The sequence below is a fragment of the Podarcis erhardii genome, assembly GCF_964252035.2.
Source record: "Podarcis erhardii genome assembly, chromosome: Z".
Taxonomy (NCBI): Eukaryota; Metazoa; Chordata; class Lepidosauria; order Squamata; family Lacertidae; genus Podarcis; species Podarcis erhardii.
Window position 1 is genome coordinate 50,876,138 of NC_138504.1, and position 20,681 is coordinate 50,896,818.

At 49.0% G+C, this 20,681-nt stretch overlaps 2 protein-coding genes across 7 annotated transcripts in view; one reads left to right on the top strand and one right to left on the bottom strand.

The window, feature by feature from the left end:
• ADGRD2 (adhesion G protein-coupled receptor D2) overlaps nucleotides 1-11,769 on the top strand; it is a 66,882-nt gene extending 55,113 nt beyond the window's left edge. For 3 of the 6 annotated variants that reach the window (XM_081847508.1, XM_081847512.1, XM_081847511.1), the window contains exons 25-27: nucleotides 3,997-4,027; nucleotides 5,198-5,233; nucleotides 10,417-11,769. In XM_081847508.1, coding sequence (XP_081703634.1) covers nucleotides 3,997-4,027; nucleotides 5,198-5,223 — 57 coding nt within the window. In that variant the 3' untranslated portion in view covers nucleotides 5,224-5,233; nucleotides 10,417-11,769. Of the gene's footprint in view, nucleotides 1-3,996; nucleotides 4,028-5,197; nucleotides 5,234-10,416 lie in introns of those variants that run through there. The other 3 variants (XM_081847510.1, XM_081847513.1, XM_081847509.1) reach the window with 2 other exon arrangements.
• A 4,279-nt stretch (nucleotides 11,770-16,048) lies between these two features.
• Nucleotides 16,049-20,681, bottom strand: part of LOC309333337 (steroidogenic factor 1-like) — a 44,485-nt gene continuing 39,852 nt past the window's right edge. The window contains exon 5 of the mRNA XM_081846709.1: nucleotides 16,049-20,281. Within this exon, the coding sequence (XP_081702835.1) occupies nucleotides 20,034-20,281 (248 nt within the window). The 3' untranslated portion in view covers nucleotides 16,049-20,033. The remainder of the gene's footprint in view (nucleotides 20,282-20,681) is intronic.

Genomic DNA, 20,681 nt, shown 5'->3' on the forward strand with positions numbered 1-20,681 from the left:
TTTCCAATGCAGTGTTAAACTGGAGCCAAATATAGCTGTCTGCTGTCTCCCCCACTTCATGGCATGTCCTCAGTATCTGCTAGCGCTGATTAGGTGCCTTAGCCCCTTTAACCGCCTTGCTTTCCTCCCATGGGTCCTGAGAGGTGGACGTTCCCCTCCTCCTTCCACAGTCCCACCTTTATCATCTTGCCTTCGCAGGCAGGGAGCAACAACTCGTTTTAGAGCCATGCCAAAGGCACTGGAGTGTAGGAGCACGGGGGGCTTTTTAAAAAGGCACCCTTCTCTCCCGAGAGCCTGGGCGACCAAAACAACAAGCCCACCTAAAAGGGTCACGGCTACTGAGCTGCCCCTAAAGCAAGCAGGCGTGTTGCGGAAAGATTGCCATGCGTTGCTAGAGACAGGGTTGACTCCATGCAAGGAGGGCAACTCGCTCATTGTTCCATCAAGCTTTCTGCTGACAGCAGCAACCTCCAAGCTGGCAGTCTGAATGAAGGACTCTGAAAAGTCAGAAATAGGTTTTCAAAGTTGATTACTTTTTTGGCCCTGTTTGTCCCCCGCTATCAAACTGGATGATGCCAAGTACTAACTATTCAACTCCCAAGGGCGCTAGTTGCCTCTCAGCCAAATAAACAGTGCTCATCATCCCCATCTTGTTTTGTTTTTGTTTACTAAACCATCTGAAAAACAGGCTGGGGAATCTTCTAGCAAGGATGAACCCTGGGCTCATTTTGCTGCCCTGATTGGCCAAGCCGGTCAGGGGCTGAAATGGAAACCCATCAGCTTCTCCCCATTGACCCCGGGTGTTGGGCAAGAGGGACCACGCCATTGCCTGAGCTCCTAGGAACTCAGCCTTTGGCTCAGGCCAGAGGGATTAATTTTGCAATTTGCGCAGATTTCTGAAATGCCAAGGTCGGTCGCTGCTGATTCCCATCTGTTAGTCCCAGAAGCAAAGATACGATCAGCTGCACACAGGGTTTAGAATGTTGATTAATTTCGTTGTTGCTTTACATCACGGAGACAACAACAAGAAGAGAAACACATAATTAAAAAATAGAAGACTGAGTATAAACATAGAATTAAAATAAAACCCGTTACTGTCAGGGGCAGAATACAGGTGACTGAATCAATGAAATCCACAGAGAAGCAGGTGGAGGTGACAGACCATGTGCTTCCTTATTGACATTTGTAATAAAATCATAAAAACAGTGGTTACAGTGGTTACCTTGGGTTACAGATGCTTCAGGTTACATACGCTTCAGGTTACAGACTCCGCTAATCCAGAAATAGTACCTTGGGTTAAGAACTTTGCTTCAGGATGAGAACAGAAATCGCGCAGCAGCAGGAGGCCACATTAGCTAAAGTGGTGTTGTTGTTGTTTAGTTGTTTAGTTGTGTCCGCCTCTTCGTGACCCCCTGGACCAGAGCACGCCAGGCCCTCCTGTCTTCCACTGCCTCCCGCAGTTTGGTCAAACTCATGCTGGCACCTTCGAGAACACTGTCCCACCATCTCGTCTTCTGTCGTCCCCTTCTCTTTGTGCCCTCCATCTTTCCCTTTTCCAGGGAGTCTTCTCTTCTCATGAGGTGGCCAAAGTATTGGAGCCTCAGCTTCAGGATCTGTCCTTCCAGTGAGCACTCAGGGCTGATTTCCTTCAGAATGGGGAGTTTTGATCTTCTTGCAGTCCATGGGACTCTCAAGAGTCTCCTCCAGCACCAGAATTCAAAAGCATCAATTCTTCGGCGATCAGCCTTCTTTATGGTCCAGCAGCTAAAGTGGTACATCAGGTTAAGAACAGTTTCAGGTTAAGAATGGACCTCCAGAACGAATTAAGTTCTTAACCCGAGGTTACTGGATCAGGCCAGTGACCATCGAATCCAGCACCCAGTTCTCACAGTGGCCAAGCAGGTGCCTGAATAGGAAACCAGAAGAAGAGCCGTATCTCTCCAGCAACTGGGATTCAGGAGCCCTGCTGCCTCTGACTGCGGAGCCAGGGCAGAGCCATCGATAGCCCCCTTCTCTTCCATGAATGCATCAAACCCTTTTTAAAGCTGTCCAACTTGGCAGCCATCACTGCCTCCTGTGGGAGGGAGTTCCATGGTCTAACTACGCACTGCATTATGATAGACTTCCTTTTTTCTGTCCTAGATCTTCCCAAGCAAGCCAAGCCTCTGCAAATCTATCCCTTTTACAGGACGGAGAGCTTTTCTGTTGTGCCAAAGAGGGACAAACCAGGCTCTCAGCAGCATCTGCAGAAGGAAGAGCTGGGTTTTGACGTCACCTGCAGGCATTGTGCTTGTTTCAGCTCCCTGTTATCAAAATAGAGGGCTGGGAAGGGCCTGGGGAGCCAAGCCCCCTTACTGCCGTAGGGCAGGGAAACCCTTTTGCCTTGCCAGTGTGGCCCACATGCAGTTCCGTAACTGAGTATGTCAGCCTTAATGCCAAGAAACATGCCTGTTTTATTAGGAAAAAGGGAAAAGAATGTTAATTCGCAGTTTGCAGCCTTCTGAGATGAAAGCCAGGAACTGTGCAGTGTAGCATAGCCCCCCGATCACCGGGTCGAAAGGAAACCCCCAGCTCACACACTTCCAAGACGACCTACTTAGAAACAACAGGAGGTTTCTAGTCCTTGTTATGTAAAACCTCAGATTCTTGGTATAATAAATAATAATAATAATATTTTTTTATTTATACCCCACCCTTCCTGGTTCAGAAAACCGGGTTCAGGGCGGCTAACAACAAATTTAAAACACTGAAACGTCAATAACAATAAATTCAGAACGTGAATAACAATAAATTCAGAATTCAAAAATCAATTTGGGGGGAAATCCATCCAATAAACATCAGATGTATGGAGCATTTGAAATGAAGGCAGGCTTATTTACTTACTTACTTGCATTTATATCACGCCTTTTTCTCCTAGGAGCTTGAGGTGGCTTCTCCTCGTTCAATCCCCACAACAACCCTGTGAGGTGGGTTAGGCTGAGAGAGGCAGTGACTGGCCTGAGGTTACACCCAGGGGGCTTCATGGCCAAATGTGGAGATTTGAACCCTGGTCTCCCAGGTCCTAGTCCAACAGACTAACCACTGTGGTTAGGAGAGCTGATAGGGAATGCACTAAAAAGTGGAGGGTAATATCTGATGGATGAGAAGACACCGTATTTTTCGCTCTATAAGACGCACCAGACCACAAGATGCACCTAGTTTTTGGAGGAGGAAAACAAGAAAAAAAATATTCTGAATCTCAGAAGCCAGAACAGCAAGAGGGATCGTTGCGCAGCGAAAGCAGAAATCCCTCTTGCTGTTCTGGCTTCTGGGATGGCTGCGCAGCCTGCATTCGCTCCATAAGACGTACACACATTTCTGCTTACTTTTTAGGAGGGAAAAGGTGAGTCTTATAGAGCAAAAAACACGGTAATTCATTCTGGAGGTCCATTCTTAACCTGAAACTGTTCTTAACCTGAGGTACCACTTTAGCTCATGGGGCCTTCTGCTGCCGCCGCGCCGCCGGAGCAAGATTTCTGTTCTCATCCTGAGGCAAAGTTCTTAACCTGAAGCACTATTTCTGGGTTAGCGGAGTCTGTAACCTGAAGAGTCTGTAACCCGAGGTACCACTGTATAACCTTGCCGTAAAACAAATAGGAAGGAATGCTAAAAAACAGACCAGACATTGCACGTGGCCCCCCATGCAGGCTTTGTGAAAGCAAGTCGGTGTGGATGCTCAACAAACACCCACCAGGAAGACCACCGCTCCTCTTGTGCTGATTTCAGCCTCACAGCCTGAGCGCAGTGCAGGGAACCAAACAGTAATTCCGTTAGCAGAGCTGGATCAGATGGCTACCAGGTAGACTGACCTAGACTGCTTCATGTTTGCAAAGCACTTTCGCATTGGTCTTACGACACCAGAGGAAGCTGGGTGGGGGGCTGCTGAGTCTGGCAACCATTTACCTACCTGTTGATGTGTTCTCCCCCTCTCTCTCTCTCTCCCTCTCTCTCTCTCAGGCTGTACAACTGACTGCATTCAAATCATCAGGTAATGCTTTTCACATCTGCTCTTTCCCTGGCCTTACCTGAGCATCCTGTGTCACCTGATTTTCACTTTCTTTGATGATGGGAATGGAGAAGGCCACCATTCTTTTTCGTTTCTGCTTTAAAAGTCTTTGTTTAGTATTCCGCCCAGTCTTAGACATTTGCACTTGCTCATAGTGCTGGCAAACAGACTGAGTTGGGTGCAGAATCCTTGCTGGTGAGAGGAACGTTGCCTTGATTTCATAATAATAATAATAATAATAATAATAATAATAATAATAATAATAATTTATTGTTTATACCCCACCCATCTGGCTGAGTTTCCCCAGCCACTCTGGGGTCTTAAATACAATCGAGTCTTAAATACAATACAGCATTAAATATTAAATACTTCCCTAAACAGGGCTGCCTTCAGATGTCTTTTAAAGATACAATCGCTAAGGGACGTGGGTGGCGCTGTGGGTTAAACCACAGAGCCTAGGACTTGCTGATCAGAAGGTTGGTGGTTCAAATCCCTGCAACGGGGTGAGCTCCCATTGCTCGGTCCCAGCTCCTGCCAACCTAGCAGTTGGAAAGCACGTCAAAGTGCAAGTAGATAAATAGGTACCACTCCAGTGGGAAGGTAAATGGCGTTTCCGTGCGCTGCTCTGGTTCACCAGAAGCGGCTTAGTCCTGCTGGCCACATGACCAGGAAGCTGCACACCGGCTCCCTCGGCCAATAAAGCAAGATGAGCGCCGCAACCCCCAAGTTATCAGTGACTAGACCTAATGGTCAGGGGTCCCTTTACTTTTAAAAATAAATAAATGAAAAATAAGATAGCTGCTTACTTCCTTGAAGTCTGATGAGAGGGCGTTCCACAGGGCGGGCGCTACTACCGAGAAGGCCCTCTGCCTGGTTCCCTGTAACCTCACTTCTCTCAATGAACCTGAGCTGACCCAGCCGTTCAGAAGAGTTGCACAAAGTTCACAATTTTCTCAAAACACACCAGACAAGCTGCTGTGCCAAATAGTTCCAAGTGCCTGTGCGGTTCATCTCACACAGGGGGGTGGGGTGCGTACCTGAAGTGAGGCTTGGTTCCTGGGCAGTGGGCTGCGCAGCATAGCACCAAACCCCCCAATTGCTCACATGGGGGGAAATCAATGGTGGTGCTTTTTTCTTTGTGTTTTGTTTTAGAAAAATGTTGCTGGCACTCGCCATGAAGTTTTTACAGTAAGTGCTGCACTTTTAACGGGGTTGGGGGAAGGTGCCGGTACTGAGAACCCTTGAGTAACCCCCCAAAAAAGCCCAGGGGGGGGGAATAAAACAATGAACCCAGCAGGAGCGAGAGAAGAGGGAGCCACAGGTGCTGTGAGCACTCAGAGGTCGCTGACCCTGCATCAACAAAGCCCCTATTTCCCTGCAAATTGTTTCAAGCTCACTAAATAGGGACTTATTTTCTTTAGTTGTAGGTCTGAACAAAACCTAGACATCTTGAGATGAGAGCCCTTGTTCAAATATTTTGTTGGGGGCTTGCTTGTGGGTGAGCAACCCCCACATGTGTGTTTGTACACACTCTTGTGAAGCACAAAGTCTTTGCCCGTGCATTTCTGCCCCTTTCTCTCTCTCTACCTCTTCCACCCAACCTTTTCTTTCCGTCTAAGCAATCCTGTCTAAAATACATGGCAAAGCATCTAGTCAGCCAAAAGGTCAGGCAAGAGTTAGATCTGGAACTCTGGCTGATTTTGCAAAGATGTCCGACTCTCATTTGCTGAGCCATATCAGCAACAAGGACTTGCTGATCAGAAGGTCGGCGGTTCAAATCCCCTCCACGGGGTGAGCTCCCGTTGCTCAGTCCCTGCTCCTGCCAACCTAGCAGTTCGAAAGCACGTCAAAGTGCAAGGAGATAAATAGGTACCGCTCCGGTGGGAAGGTAAACGGCGTTTCCGTGTGCTGCTCTGGTTCGCCAGAAGCGGCTTAGTCCTGCTGGCCACATGACCCAGAAGCTGTACACTGGCTCCCTCGGCCAGTAAAGCAAGATGAGCGCTGCAACCTCAGAGTCGGCCACGACTGGACCTAATAGTCAGGGGTCCCTTTACCTTACCTATCTGCAACAAAATTTCTTTCCCCTGCCTTTAATTATTATACTGCTCAAATGAAGAAATTTTGGAGGAACCGAGAATGTGAAAGGACTGTGAGGTTGGGATTTGCATGTAGAAGATCACAGGTTCAATCCCCAATAACTTCTACAGGTAGGTCTGGGAGGGACTCCTGAAACCCTGGAGAGCTGCTGCCAGTCTGTGCAGACAATACTGAGCTAGGTGGAACAATGATCTGACTTGGTTCATTCCATTGCTCTGTCCCAGCTTCTGCCAACCTAGCAGTTCGAAAGTACACCAGTGCAAGTAGATAAGTAGGTACCACTGCAGCGGGAAGGTAAACGGCGTTTCCATGCTCTCTGGCTTTCATCACAGTTCTCTGTGTGCCAGTAGCTGCTTAGTTCTGCTGGCCACATGACCCAGAAAGCTGTCTGTGGACAAACGCCGGCTCCTTCGACCTGAAAGTGAGATGAGCACTGCAACCCCGTAGCCGCCTTTGGCTGGACTTAACCGTCCAGGGGTCCTTGACCTTTACTTTACCCTGATTTGGTATAAGGCTGCTTCCTGTGTTCCTGTCACTCAAAACAGATTCCTGGGTTTTTAATACTAAATGGATGCCCTTCACATCAGGCTCTGGTGGGTGGATCTTGGAGTTCTGATCACAACAACAACAACAACAACAAAACAACAACAAGAAGAATCCTGCAAGCCTTTAGGTTAAGTCATTAGGTCAAGTCCAATATATGAATATGATGCTTTGGATGGACTCCGTGCTAACAAAGGCTCTTTCCTGCCTCAGGATTACGTGTCTTATTTAGCCACTGCAGGAACAGAATGCTGAACTCCATGGGCCACTGGCCTCACCTAGCAGGCTGTCTTACGTTCCTATGTAAACTTCATGATAAAAGGTATAGGTAAAGGGACCCCTGACCATTAGGTCCAGTCGTGGCCGACTCTAGGGTTGCGGCGCTCATCTCACTTTACTGGCCGAGGGAGCCGGCGTCCAGCTTCCGGGTCATGTGGCCAGCAGGACTAAGCCACTTCTGGCGAACCAGAGCAGCGCACGGAAACGCCGTTTACCTTCCCGCCGGAGCGGTACCTATTTATCTACTTGCACTTTGATGTGCTTTCGAACTGCTAGGTTGGCAGGAGCAGGGACCGAGCAATGGAAGCTCACCCCGTCGCAGGGATTCGAACTGCCAACCTTCTGATTGGCAAGTCCTAGGCTCTGATGGCCACCTGACATGGTGACTATGCTCTGCCTCCAAAATTGGAAGTAGAAAGTCTTCTTAGAATCACACAATGGCAGAGCTGGAAGGGACCCGGGGTCATCTAGTCCAACCTGCTGCAAGGCAGGAATCAGAAGGTTCTTCCTGAAGCGGGAAGCTGCAGGAAGTGAGAGGGCTCTGGTGCTCGAATCCTGCTTTCTGGTTTCCCACAGGCATCTGGCTGGCCACTGTAGGAACAGGAGGCTGGGCTGTTCTTCAGGTTCATCTGGCCATCTGTCTAGGTGGGCATAGACTGAACTTGCCAACCTTTTGCCCTCCAGATGTTTTGGTCTACAATTTCCATTGTGTCCCTCCAGGCAGCACCAGGCAGGTAAACCCTGAATTAGACAGATGTTGTTGTTGCTGTTGTTTAGTTGTTTAGTCGTATCCGCCTCTGCGTGACCCCCTGGACCAGAGCACGCCAGGCCCTCCTGTCTTCCTCTGCCTCCCGCAGTTTGGTCAAACTCATGCTGGTAGCTTCGAGAACACTGTCCCACCATCTCATCCTCTGTCGTCCCCTTCTCCTTGTGCCCTCCATCTTTCCCAACATCAGGGTCTTCTCTTCTCATGAGGTGGCCAAAGTCTTGGAGCCTCAGCTTCAGGATCTGTCCTTCCAGTGAGCACTCAGGGCTGATTTCCTTCAGAATGGAGAGGTTGGATCTTCTTGCAGTCCATGGGACTCTCAAGAGTCTCCTCCAGCACCAGAATTCAAAAGCATCCATTCTTCGGCGATCAGCCTTCTTTGTGGTCCAGCTCTCACTTCCATACATCACGACTGGGAAAACCATAGCTTTAACTTAGACAGATAAACCACGTCTAACAAGCTGCGGTATGTTGTAGCTGGATAACCCTGGACTCCAGGGCTCCCTTTCTCTCAAGACAGCCAGTTGCCCCCTTCCCACCAACTGAGGCCACTGACCACTGCTTGACCACTGCTTCAATATCCCTGAGATGGATCTAGGAACCAAGCAAGTCAGCTGCTTTGCCAACTCCGGTTTAGAAAGAAAAGGAATATTTCCCACCTGGGCACTTTTGCCTTTTAAACCCCCTGAAGTCCCTGTAGCATCATGACTGCAGGAACAAAAGGGGATTTTGCTTCTTCTTCTTCCCTGGCACTGGGCATATTTACCTGAGAATAAGCACCGTTTTCTGGTGGAAAAGAATGGCATAATTTTCAAAGTAAAAACAATTTTGAAAGAACTTATTTTAATCACGCACACTCCTGGCCAACCACCCACAGGCTATACAATAAGTGAGAATAATGGAAGAGGCGAAGCCGTGATCAGTTTTCTGCATCTGAAGGCTTTGACCTAACTGTGTTTATGGTTTATTTACACCATTTATTTGCTGCCGAGGTGGCATCCAAGAGCAGACATAAAAAGGGGGGAAAGGAAAGGAGGGGGAAAAACAGGAGCAGGGTAAGACAAAAAGAGTTATGCAGAGCTAGGAGAGGCGAAGAATGAAATATGTGGCTGGTTTGCAACCAATTGCTTGTCAGCTACCTTGCAAAAAATATATTATTTTAAACCCACGGATAGTTGTGCTTGATTCCTGGGCATCTGCTATGGCGTTGTGAAGAAAGAGATATCATTAAACCAAGACGGACACAATTTGTTTGCATTAGGAAGGCTGCACTCCCCCCCCCCTCTCCCTTTGAAAGCTTCTGGACCCATTCACAACACAAGAGGCTACAGGTTCCTACCTCCGAACGCAGACATGCACCTTCTAATGAGTTTCTGGCTGCTTTATGAAGACATGATCTTCTGTCAATATTCATTACACCCCATTATGCGGGGAGGTGAGGCCCCTGGGAAGTAGGGGAGTGGTGGGGGTTGCTGCTACATATTTGCACAGACAATAAGAAACACATCTTTTTCATCTTGGTGAAGAAGGCAATCGCCTCAGCCCCCGTCTCCTCGAGTGTCAGCCCATTGTTTCCCTGTGATAATTTCATTATCCGCTTTGAATACATCTTGTTTGTTGCTAAGCTGTGCATAGCAACATGTGCCTCGTCTCCACAGCTGGGCACCCGAGCAGCCAAGAAGAAGCCGTTCTGACGAACCACACAACGTACCCGACTTGGATTTTGTTTATATAAGGCAGCTCTCCAGCCCCAGGGGTCTGGCAAAGCAGCGGTTCAGAGGCAGACTTTGGCAACATCCGCACCCACACACTTGGGAGCGATGCCGCTTTTAACAGCCATGGATTCTGCCCCCAAAGAATTCTGGGAGCTGTAGTTTGGGGTGCTGAGAGTTGCAAGGAGGCCTCAGTATTCCTCCTCATGAAGCTACAATTCCCAGAGTTCCCTGTGAAGACAGGTTGCTTCTTAAACCACTCCGGGAAATTGCAGCCCTGTGAGGGGAGTTGAGGACTCCTCAGCACCCTTCATGGAATGCAGCTCCCAGAATTCTTTTGGGGGGAGCCATGACACTTTAAAGGGGAAGTAACCGTGGTTAGGGACGCGGGTGGCGCTGTGGTCTAAGCCACTGAGCCTCTGGGGCTTGCCGATCAGAAGGTCGGTGGTTCAAATCCCCACAATGGGATGAGCTCCCGTTGCTCGGTCCCTGCTCCTGCCAACCTAGCAGTTCGAAAGCACATCAAAGTGCAAGTAGATAAATTGGTACTGCTCCGGCGGGAAGGTAAACGGCGTTTCCGTGTGCTGCTCTGGTTCGCCAGAAGCGGCTTAGTCATGCTGGCCACATGAACTGGAAGCTGTACACCGGCTCCCTCGGCCTATAGAGCAAGATGAGCGCCGCAACCCCAGAGTCGTCCACGACTGGACTTAACAGTCAGGGGTCCCTTTACCTTTTTAACAATGCTTTAAGCGCATGAAGGTGGCAAGGGAGTTGGATTTGGAAGGACTGTTGATGTTGGGGAGGCTCTCCACCTGAGGTGATGGGCAAGATGGCACCTCCTCCCCATTCCAGATACACTGTTGCATCGGGAGCGTTGGAGGGCCCTGATCCTGCAGCCTCCAGGACCTGTGATCCCTGACCCAGTGTGGGTTCTGCTGTTGGCTGTGCTGATGCCTCTGTCTCTTCTCCCTTAGGCTTATGAGAGGAGCTGCCCCAGGTGATGTCCTCCACCACCACCCCAGTTCAACACAAATGATCGAAGAATTGCATCAAGGAGACCAGAAGGCTATGTGCAGCTGCCTGTTTCTTCCTCTACTTTCCCAATATCTGGCACTGAACAGGCTGGGCTCTGGCCCCTGGTTCACTGGCCAGGGGAGTATTTGCCAGGCGTTGTTCTTCCCCGACTCATCCATTCTGGTTTCCTTAAATCTGTTGATGTCCTCCTCTCACGGACTGTGACTCTTGCTGGCTTTTCTTATCGTGAGCTTTGTATGGCCTTGGAACAGCAAACCTGGGAGTTCACAGTCAAAACTCACCCCCCCCACCACCACCACCCCAGCCCACTTTGCTTTCTGTGTTTTGGGCGAGAGATAGAGCTTTGTTTTCCTATGCGAGAAAAGTTGTGTCACCCTGCTCATATCCCTACAAGACGTGCCACTGGTTTCTCATTTTTGAAAAACAACAACTGAGTGAACACAGTGGAAATGCATTGAGACTTGACCCATGGCTGAGCTCTCCTCCCCGTTGCTTGTGAGGGAGCCAGTGTAAGGGTTAGGGGTCTCAGGCTGCGATGTGGGGAACCTGGCCTTGAATCCCCGCTTAGTCAAGTGAAGTTCACTGGGTGACTTTGGGCCAGTCACTGCCTCTCAGCCAAACCTATCTCACAGGGTTGAGAGGATGAAAAGGGGGGGAACCATGTACCCCTCCTTGAGCTCCTTGGAGGGAAAGGTGGTATTCAAATGTAATTAATAAATAACGACACTTGTGGCCCTGTTAAACGTTCCCAAAGTGGCACGTGGAAATTGCCCACTGAATCAGCAACACACTATTGGCCTGCACCTCCGTTTCCTCTCGCTTCCACTCTGGTGGCCTAAATTGCACGTCCCCCTTTTTTGGGAGGCCTCCACCTGCCGCCCAAGGCACCTCGTGGCCTTCCTCTCTGCTTTCCTGCCTACAAGGGCTTCCTCATCCCCGGGGTCTTCCTCCATGACGCCAGAGGATTAAACATATTTTCAATGCCAACTCTGCGGAGTCAACTCCTGCCTTTTCTCCCGTTCAGAATTTGCTTTGTGTTCTTTAAGAGTCTCAGTGCCCTGAGCCTGATGTTAGAAACCTTTAGATTATTATTTTTTAAAAAGTAATAATATTGTGACGCAGTTTTAAAAATGGTGGAGCCATGCTTTTGCAAACTAACCTGTCTCCTGGTTTTCTGCTGTTTCCTGTGTCTTGCTCTGTTGCTGCTGTCTGTCTGTTCGTCGTTTTAACAAACTGATTGTATGGATTAGTGCCTGGCTGACTTCAGCTTACCTTGGAGGGAAAGTGGGGTTTATTAAACTTTCAGGATAACTACTAAGGTTTCTGGGCTGCTGCTTTGGAACGTGATCAGGATCGTGCGCCCCCCCCCCCCCAGAGAGAGGGAGAGAGGGAGAGAGGGAGAGGAAGACAGAGATAATTTGCTCATTACACTAAGCAAACCTCGATCATGGTTTATTACAGCTTGTGGCTTGTCTGGATGAGACCACGCATGCACCCTCATCCAGGTCACATCCTTGCTGGTGGCAGTGATTCAGCCACCAAGATCAGAGGATAAGGAGAGCAGTGACAGTCTCCTCCCTGTGCCCTGTCTTGGCTTAGCATCATGTGTGAACCAGACAGTCACAGGTAGTCGTTCATTTGCACCAGTGCCCAGCCTTTGCAGCTTGCATACTGGATCCACCAAACAACAATCATTCAAGCCAGCAGATTAAAAATTCAGCAACTCGTGACTTGAAGCAGCCCATATGGCCAGCTAAAAGTTTTGCAGGCTGTTCCACCAACAGGCTGTTCCACCAACGAGAAAAGTCCCGTTGCCAAAAAAAATAAAAAAAGTAAAAATGAGTAATGCCTCTCTTCCTCCTGCCTTGAAATTTGGCAGGAAAGAAAACGAAACTCAGAACAGTGCAGTGTCATTTTCGTGGGATATGGAAAGCAAACACTTCCATTCAGCTCTGCCCCATGCACGAGACTTTAAAGCTGCTCTCCTGATCTGGAGTGCCAGGGGTCCCCCACACCTGTTTAAAAACATAGCCCAGATATAACACCTTCCATAACTAAAAACGTGGTGGAATGTGGCTTTGAAGAGGGATGGGGGATTTGTGTCTCTTAATCTCTTTTTGGGCTCCCAACTCCCTTCAGCCCCAGCCAGCGTGTGACGTGGAGCCCCAGGTGTTCCTATCTCCCAACCTCTCTTGACCACTGGCCTTGGAGACCCGGAGTCTGATAGTGCCTGAGAGGACTGGCAGGCAGATCTTATCGGGGGGGGGGGTCGGCATGATCCCCACCCCACTACTGGCGCTCTCTCCCTCTCCCTCTCCCTCTCCCTCTCCCCAGCGCTGAGGTCATCACTTCGCAAGGGGTGGGGAAGCGGACTGATCTGCTCAGTGGCCATTGAGCCACATGGTCAGTCCCTGCTAGCCTCCTGCCCTGCCTTCCCAGAGAGCCCAGCAAAGGCCTCTGTCGAAACTAGAGGGAAGTGGGTGAGTGGGAGGAATTCCTCAGAAGACCTTTTGTTGAGGACATTTCTGAGGTTTTCCTTTTTCTCATGCCCCCAAACAGAAGGCCCCTTTATAATAATAGTAATAATTTATTATTTATACCCCGCCCATCTGGCTGAGTTTCCCCAGCCACTCTGGGCGGCTTCCAACATAACACTAAAAACAGAATAACAGAATAAAACATTAAAAACTTCCCCAAACAGGGCTGCCTTCAGATGTCTTCAAAAAGTTTGGTAGTTATTTTTCTCTTGGACATCTGGTGGGAGGGCGTTCCACAGGGCGGGCGCCACTACCAAGAAGGCCCTCTCCTTGGTTCCCTGTAACCTCACTTCTCGCAATGAGGAAACCGCCAGAAGGCCCTTGGCGCTGGATCTCAGTGTCCGAGCAGAACGATGGGGGTGGAGAGGCTCCTTCAGGTATACTGGACCGAGGCCGTTTAGGGCTTTAAAGGTCAGCACCAACACCTTGAATTGTGCTTGGAAACGTACTGGGAGCCAATGCAGATCTCTCAGGACTGCTGTTATGTGGTTCCAGCGGCCACTCCCAGTCACCAGTCTGGCTGCCGCATTCTGGATTAATTGCAGTTTCCAGGTCACCTTCAAATGTAGCCCCACGTAGAGCACATTGCAATAGTCCTTTGCAGAATTTTCTCTACATATCACTCAATTGTGTACAAGGGGCTCACTGAGTGTACATGGGGCCCACCACTGCCCCTGCCCCCCATAATCATTCCCAGCAATGCCTTTGCATCCAGGATACTGTGGGGACAAGGGGCTGCTTCTCAGGGGTGACTCTGAGACTGGCTCCCCAGTGAAGCCAGACTGGCTCCCTCCTTGTTGTTCTTCTGTCCCAGTAGCTGAAGGCTTTCTTGTTCCAACAGGCTTTGGGGAACTGACTGCTTTTAAGGAAAGGGCTGGTGCTGTGCTGGTTTTGCTGCAATTATTGGTATAGTATTAATACACACACACACACATTTCTATCAATGTTTAATTGGCTTTTAATGATTGTTCTTTCTATGTTTTTAGCGGTTCTTATTTTTATCTGTAAGCCACCTTGAGTTCTGTTAGGGGGAAAGGAGAGGTGTAAATACCGTATTTTTCGCTCTATAAGACGCACCAGACCATAAGATGCACCTAGTTTTTGGAGGAGGAAAACAAGAAAAAAAATATTCTGAATCTCAGAAGCCAGAACAACAAGAGGGATCACTGCGCAGCGAAAGCATTCATTCCATAAGACGCACACACATTTCCCCTTACTTTTTAGGAGGGAAAAAGTGAGTCTTGTAGAGCAAAAAATACGGTAGTAATAATAATAATGGCCAAGTGGGGGATATGAATGCTGGTCACCCAATTCCTTAAGCACTCTTAAGTACAGTAACCTACTGGCTTGCAAACAGGTAAGAAAATATGTGTTGAACTCCACCCCCTGCACAATTGTTTTGGGAATTTCCCCTCCCCCTAGGGGTCACACATCTTTGCTCACAAATGTGGGCAGAGGATTTTGAGAGGCTGCTTGTTTAGAACAGTAGAGGGGGACCCTCAGCCTTAAATCACCATGTTCGCTGGTCAGGTGTTGGTTTAAATGTTTATACTGATTGATTTGAAAAAAGGGGGAGAAACCTCTCAAAGAGGTTTACAAAAATAATGAAACAAGAAAAGCACAGGCCAAAAATGTTAAAAGCAACTGTTTACAACATTTGAAAAAAAAAGAATATCAATTATAAACTAAAAACTATCAATAAAACTAGCAAAAACAGTTTAAAGCACATGTAAGCACACTGCACATCTGGTTGGGTTTGTCTGAACGAGAAAGGTTTTTCTGGCAGATACCAAAAAGGATGCTGGGAAGGTGTTTGCCTGTCGCCAAGAGTCACGGAGTTCCCAAGGGGGTGTGACTGCACTAAAAGATTGATTTCTTAACGAACACAGAAAGAGACAGGGTGGTGAGATTTGGAAGCCAGGAAGATCCACTGGTTCGCCAGCCCTGGACTCCCAATTCCCATCCCCGCTTCCTGTTGGCTGATGGGAGCTGGGAGTCCAACATCATATGAGCAGGGCTAAGCCACAAGATTCCTGTCCCTGGTGGCGCAGCTCCAGTTTCAACATAGAAACCTTCATGGGGGATGGGGCAGAGTGGGAGCATCTGTGGCCACAGCACCAGACCCAACCGCCTATTTCTGCTGCTCTGCCTTCGTATCAACCACCTCCTTTTTGGCTGCAGAGAGGCTTGCCTCTTTCCTGCCCCCACCAAACTCCCAGCGTAGATTTTGTCCCAGACTTCCTTCTGGGATGAATGTGGGACCCCCCCCACACACACACATCCCAGATGGACTCAAGCCAGGTGCCTTATCACAGTCAGCCTCTTCCCCCAGAAACATTTGCCGTCCATCATCTGTGGGAAGAGCTTTCTGCTTCTTCTGCCTGCCCAGGCGCTTTCAAGTCCTTGCATTGAAAAAATGGTGGCTCATATTTTAATTTTGGTGCCCAGGCAAATGCCATTGCAGAAGGCCAGCATTTGCCCACTGAAGCCAATTAGTGCAGGAGACTAATGAGTCTTTAGCTGAGGATTATGGGGAGGGTGGTGTGTGTGTGTGTGTGTGTGTGTGTGTGTGTGTGCGCACGCCTGCCTTTCTGTACAGAGCCGGCCAACTCTGCGTGCATAAGAATTGCCCCAAGTGTTACATGACTGAGCAAACTCCCCCAAAACTGCTGCTATTCCAAGGCTCACTTGTGAGGACACGATTCAAACAGCTTCAGCCATGGGAGGCCTGTAAATAGCCTGCCTCCCACCTGCTGCCAAAAGATGTCCTTCAGAGAGGGAGAGAAATGTGAAGAGACAGGGATCTGGCCCTGCTGGTGGAAACTTCTTGCACCCAAGGTGTTGACCACCCATATCATGCTCTCATGGCAGGACTCAGTCCTGAACCTGTAATTTGGTGATAAATGGAGCAGAGTCTCTGATCAGGTGCAGAGTGCCTTTCTCCACCCTTTCTCCACCACCCTGAATGGTACCCAACCAAAGATGTTGACTTTTTTTGAGGAGGGGAGGAAAAGAAAACACGCACACACAGAGCTATAAGTGAATTGAAAAATTTATTGGAATGTCTTATTTGGTAAGATAGTTTACCACTAACCAATGCTCAGAAGGACCTTCTGAGTAAAATGTTGAGAAGGGAGACACTTAAGAGCACTTTTTATTTCATAAGGAAAAAAAACATAATACAGGCAGAGCTTGGCACTTCCAAACTGTCTTCTCCAACTCTTTCAAACCAGAAGAGACACACAAAAGTAGTCCAAACATTATATGTGGAGCAGAAAATGCAGCGGTGTAATCAAAACCCACAGGGGGGGAAATGAAGCGATCACAGCAGCATTGTCAAAGCGTCTGAAGGCTTCTTCATCAAAGGCTCTGCAAAGGTCTGGTGGGAAGGCACACAACAGCCTCACAGCTGCTCCTCCACAGAGCTGTGGCTTGGCTCTGATGGGGCGCCACCAAACCCAGATCAGAGAGGAGCTCCACTCAGTCACAGGGCAAGGGTGGGTGGGCCTGAGTGCTTTCACTGAGAAAAGGGGAGCAAGGAGAAAACAAACACGGAAGCCCTGCCTTCATCTGGTGCAACCTCTGCTATAAAACAACTGAGTCATTCCTGACATTTTATTACTGTTTTCAAAGTAAGAGGAAGAACAAGCAAGTGGAAGGTCCTCTGCATGGAGAAGACGGGCAAATGCTATCGGGCGACAGAGAGAAGGCGGAACTGCTCAACACCTACTCTGCCTCTGTCTTCACCCAAAAGGAAAGCGATGCCCAACCTGGTGATAACCAAATCAAAGATGAATGGAGGGAGCTGCAGTCCAAGACAGGAAAAGAGATGGTAAGGGAACACCGGGCTACTTCAAATGAATTCAGATCTCCAGGGCCTGATGAGCTGCACCCAAGGGTACCAAAGGAGCTTGCAGATGTGATCTCAGAGCCTCTGTCTACGATCTTTGAGAATTCTTGGAGAACAGGTGAGGTCCCTACAGACTGGAGGTGTCCCCATCTTCAAAAAGGGGGAAAAGGAAGACCCATGTAACCACTGACCAGTGAGCTTGACACTGATACCAGCAAAGGTCCTAGAACAGATAATTCAACAATTAATCTGTGAGCACTTAGAAAAAGTGGCTGTGATTTCTAAGACCCAGCATGAGTTTCTCAAAAACAAGTCATGCCAGACGAATCTAATTTCTGATCTTGATCGAGTTACAGCATTGGTGGATCCAGGGAATGCTGTGGACATAATATATCTTCATTTCAGTAAGGCTTTTGACAAAGTCTCCCATGATAGTCTTGCAGATAAGCTGGTAAACGTGGGCTGTAGATCTGTAGCTGGTTGACCGACTAAACCCAAAGAGAGCTCACTAATGGTTCCTTACCATGCTGGAACAAAGTGACAAGTGGTGTTCTACAGGGTTCTGTCCTGTTGTTGTTCAACGTCTTTATAAATGACTTGGATTAAGGAATCTGCAGGTGGGGAGAGATAGCTAATGCTGCAGACTCAGGATTCAAGATGACTTTAACATATCAAAGAACTAACAAAACTAACAAAATGAATTTCAATAGGGACAAATATATGCTTCTACACTTAGGTAGGAAGAAACAGCTGTACAAATATAAGAGGGGGGCTAAGTAATACATGGGGAAAGGATATATGGGTCTTAGAAGACCACAAGTTTATCATGAGTCAACGGTGTGATGCAGAAGCAAAAAAACCGAAGCTATTCTAGGCTGAGTTATCAGAAGTCTAGTGTGTCCAGATCAAGGGAAGGAATAGTGCCACTCTCTTCTGCCTTGGTCAGACCACACTGGGAATACTGCGTCCTGTTCTGGGCTCCACAGTTTAGGAAGGATGTTGACAAGTTAGAAGATGTGCAGAGGAGGGTGACCAAGATGACCCAGGGTCTGAAAACCAAGCCTTATGAGGCGAGGTTGTTGGAACTGGGTATGTTTAGCCTGGAAAAGAGGAGACTGAGAGGAGATGGCTCACCGTCTTCAAATAACTCCAGGGCTGTCACATGGAGGATAGAGCAAGTTTGTTTCCTCCAGCTCCAAAGGTTAGGACCCAAACCAATGGATTCAAGTTAAAAGAAAGGAGACTCCAGCTCAATATCAAGAAGAATTTCCTGACAGTGGAACAGACTTCTATGAGAGATGCTGGACTCTTGTTTCCTTGGAGGTATTTAAGCAGAGGTTGGGTGGCCACCTGTCATGTATGATCTGGTTGAGATTCCCTGCCTTGCAGGGGGCTGGACTAGATGACCCTTCCAACTTTACAGTTCTAATGTCCTCGGGGGTTCAGCCATGTTCCAGGAGGGCTCGTACCAAACCACAGCAGGCCCTCTGGAAGACCAACAAGACAAAACTCCAGATGATCCCAATCAGTCGTTTCATGTAGATGAAAACCAGAGCTCCCCAACCGAAGGAGAGAGGGTGAAAGCACATTGCCTGCCGGGTGAGCCCAAGCAGACATGGCACAAAAAGAGGTTTTAAGATCCTTGCCTGGATTTAAATATTGAAATTTGAATCAGCCGACCTTCAACCGCGTATGGTTGAAATCACACCAGATTAGATGCACATAAGATGCTACTGTCCTGCAGTCCCAATAGTTGGGGTATAGGATTGGCGAAGGCTGTGGAGGCTCCCTTACAAAAACACTCAAAAAGATATTGCAATACAGTGGTACCTCGGGTTACAGGTGCTTCGGGTTACAGACTCTGCTAACCCAGAAATAGTACCTCGGATTAAGAACTTTGCTTCAGGATGAGAACATAAACCGTGCAATGGCAGTGCAGTGGCAGCAGGTAGCCCCATTAGCTAACGTGGTACCTCAAGTTAAGAGCTGTTTCAGGTTAAGAACGGACCTCCAGAACGAATTAAGTATGTAACCAGAAGTACCACTGTACAGGAATGCACCCTCTTGTCCCAAGCCCCACAAGAACACTGGTGTCTGTGGGTCACACCCTGGTGTGATGCTCCTCAGAAGGAGATGGGGAAGCCCTGTGAGAGGGGTACGTGTTTCTGGGTGTCCATCAAACCACTCGGGGCAGGAAGAGCTGACCAGGTCGTGGGCTGGGCAAGCAGTGCTTCTAGCTGGGTCTATTTGTCCAGCCAAAGTAGTGGTTGTGTCCAGCGGCAGACGAAGGAAGACCCCACCCCAGGAAGCACACAGAAAGACAATCTGAGCACCTGCTCCAAAGGTACAACGGCAAAAAATACATTCAGGAAACAAACATCGGTTATCGTATCCTCCCAACGCAGAGGCTCAGGGAATGTGATGTGCACGGGAGGGGGAAGAATATATATAGATATATAGATATATGAATGCAATAAACAGATAACAAAATGAAAATAAAAGGAGCACCTGACTTGCTCAACTCATAGCTGCAAGGCCTCAGAGAAAGGTCTCCCAAAATGAAGCCCCAAGGGGAAGAGGGGCTTCAGTGTATCTGAGGCACAACAAACTCGCTCTCGTGGTGGCCCATGGACCACAGAAATCATCCTTGTGGCCAACAAGGCCACTACCTGCAGAGGGACAGGTGAGGCGAGGTGCGGGGGCCTTCCAATGGGTAGCTGTGCTGGGCTTTTTTCTCTCCATCTTTTCCCAGCCACCTAGCTAGAGGACCATGCCTGGAGAACACGTAGGAAGCTCGGGCAGATGCCTCCACTCTCACACAGGGAGAAGACTCCTCTTCCGCCCAGTTAGAAAAGCAAACTCCCACCCAAAGTGTCCCCTAAACAGCCTCCAAGGGCAGTCCCCACACAGCTGAGCCCCATGGCTTTTAGAGAGCGAGAGCCTGGGACTCGGGAGGAATCACACCAAAACGCAGGCAAGGGTTGGGCTTTGTAGGAAAGACAGAACTGGGAGAGGTCGCCTGTGGGGAGGGGAAGACGAAACACTCACCCTTCCTCCCTGTCACCTGACAACCCCACCCCCCAATCCTCCCTGCCACCACCCTTGCCCCTCTGCTGCCGTGAGTCTCTTCCCCAGACGATGGGGGGACGGAGAGCCTTTCTGGGCGCTCTCAACTCCGCTTGGCGTGAAGCATCTCAATCAGGAGGTTGTTGCAGGGCACGTCCCCGCTCAGGTGTTTGTGGTACAGGTACTCCTCCGCTTGCATGCTCAGGGACCGGATGTCAGACAGCTGCATCAGAAGCTGGCGGAACTTGTCCGTGGCGTGTGGGTAGTTGCAGAGGGTGTACTGCATCAGAGCTGTGTGAGCCTTCTCCTGGGCTTCCTTCACCACACTTGAATTCTCCAAGTATTTCACATCTGCAGCGGGGGGGGGAGGGGGAGGGGAAATAAGGGGGGACATGCATTGAATGGGGTAACCTCGCTTGAACGGAGGGACTTCCTCCGGGGCGCACAGGCATGGAAGGTGTCGCTTGCAAAGCTCGCAGAAGCCATCGGCTGATATCTGCAAAACGGCTGAGGTTGATGGAGAGACTCACAGGGGAAAAGAGAACAGGGGACTTGGCAGGGGGTTGGACTCGATGGCCCTTGTGGTCTCTTCCAACTCTTCTATGATTCTATGTGACCTGACGGAAGCATATGCAATTTCATGTGGTGTGGAGAAAGCAGAGTTTTCCCCCCTCCCTCTCGCCTGACGACACCAGAACTCGTGGGCGTCCAACGAAGCTAAATGTTGAGATTAGGGATTGTGGCGCTCATC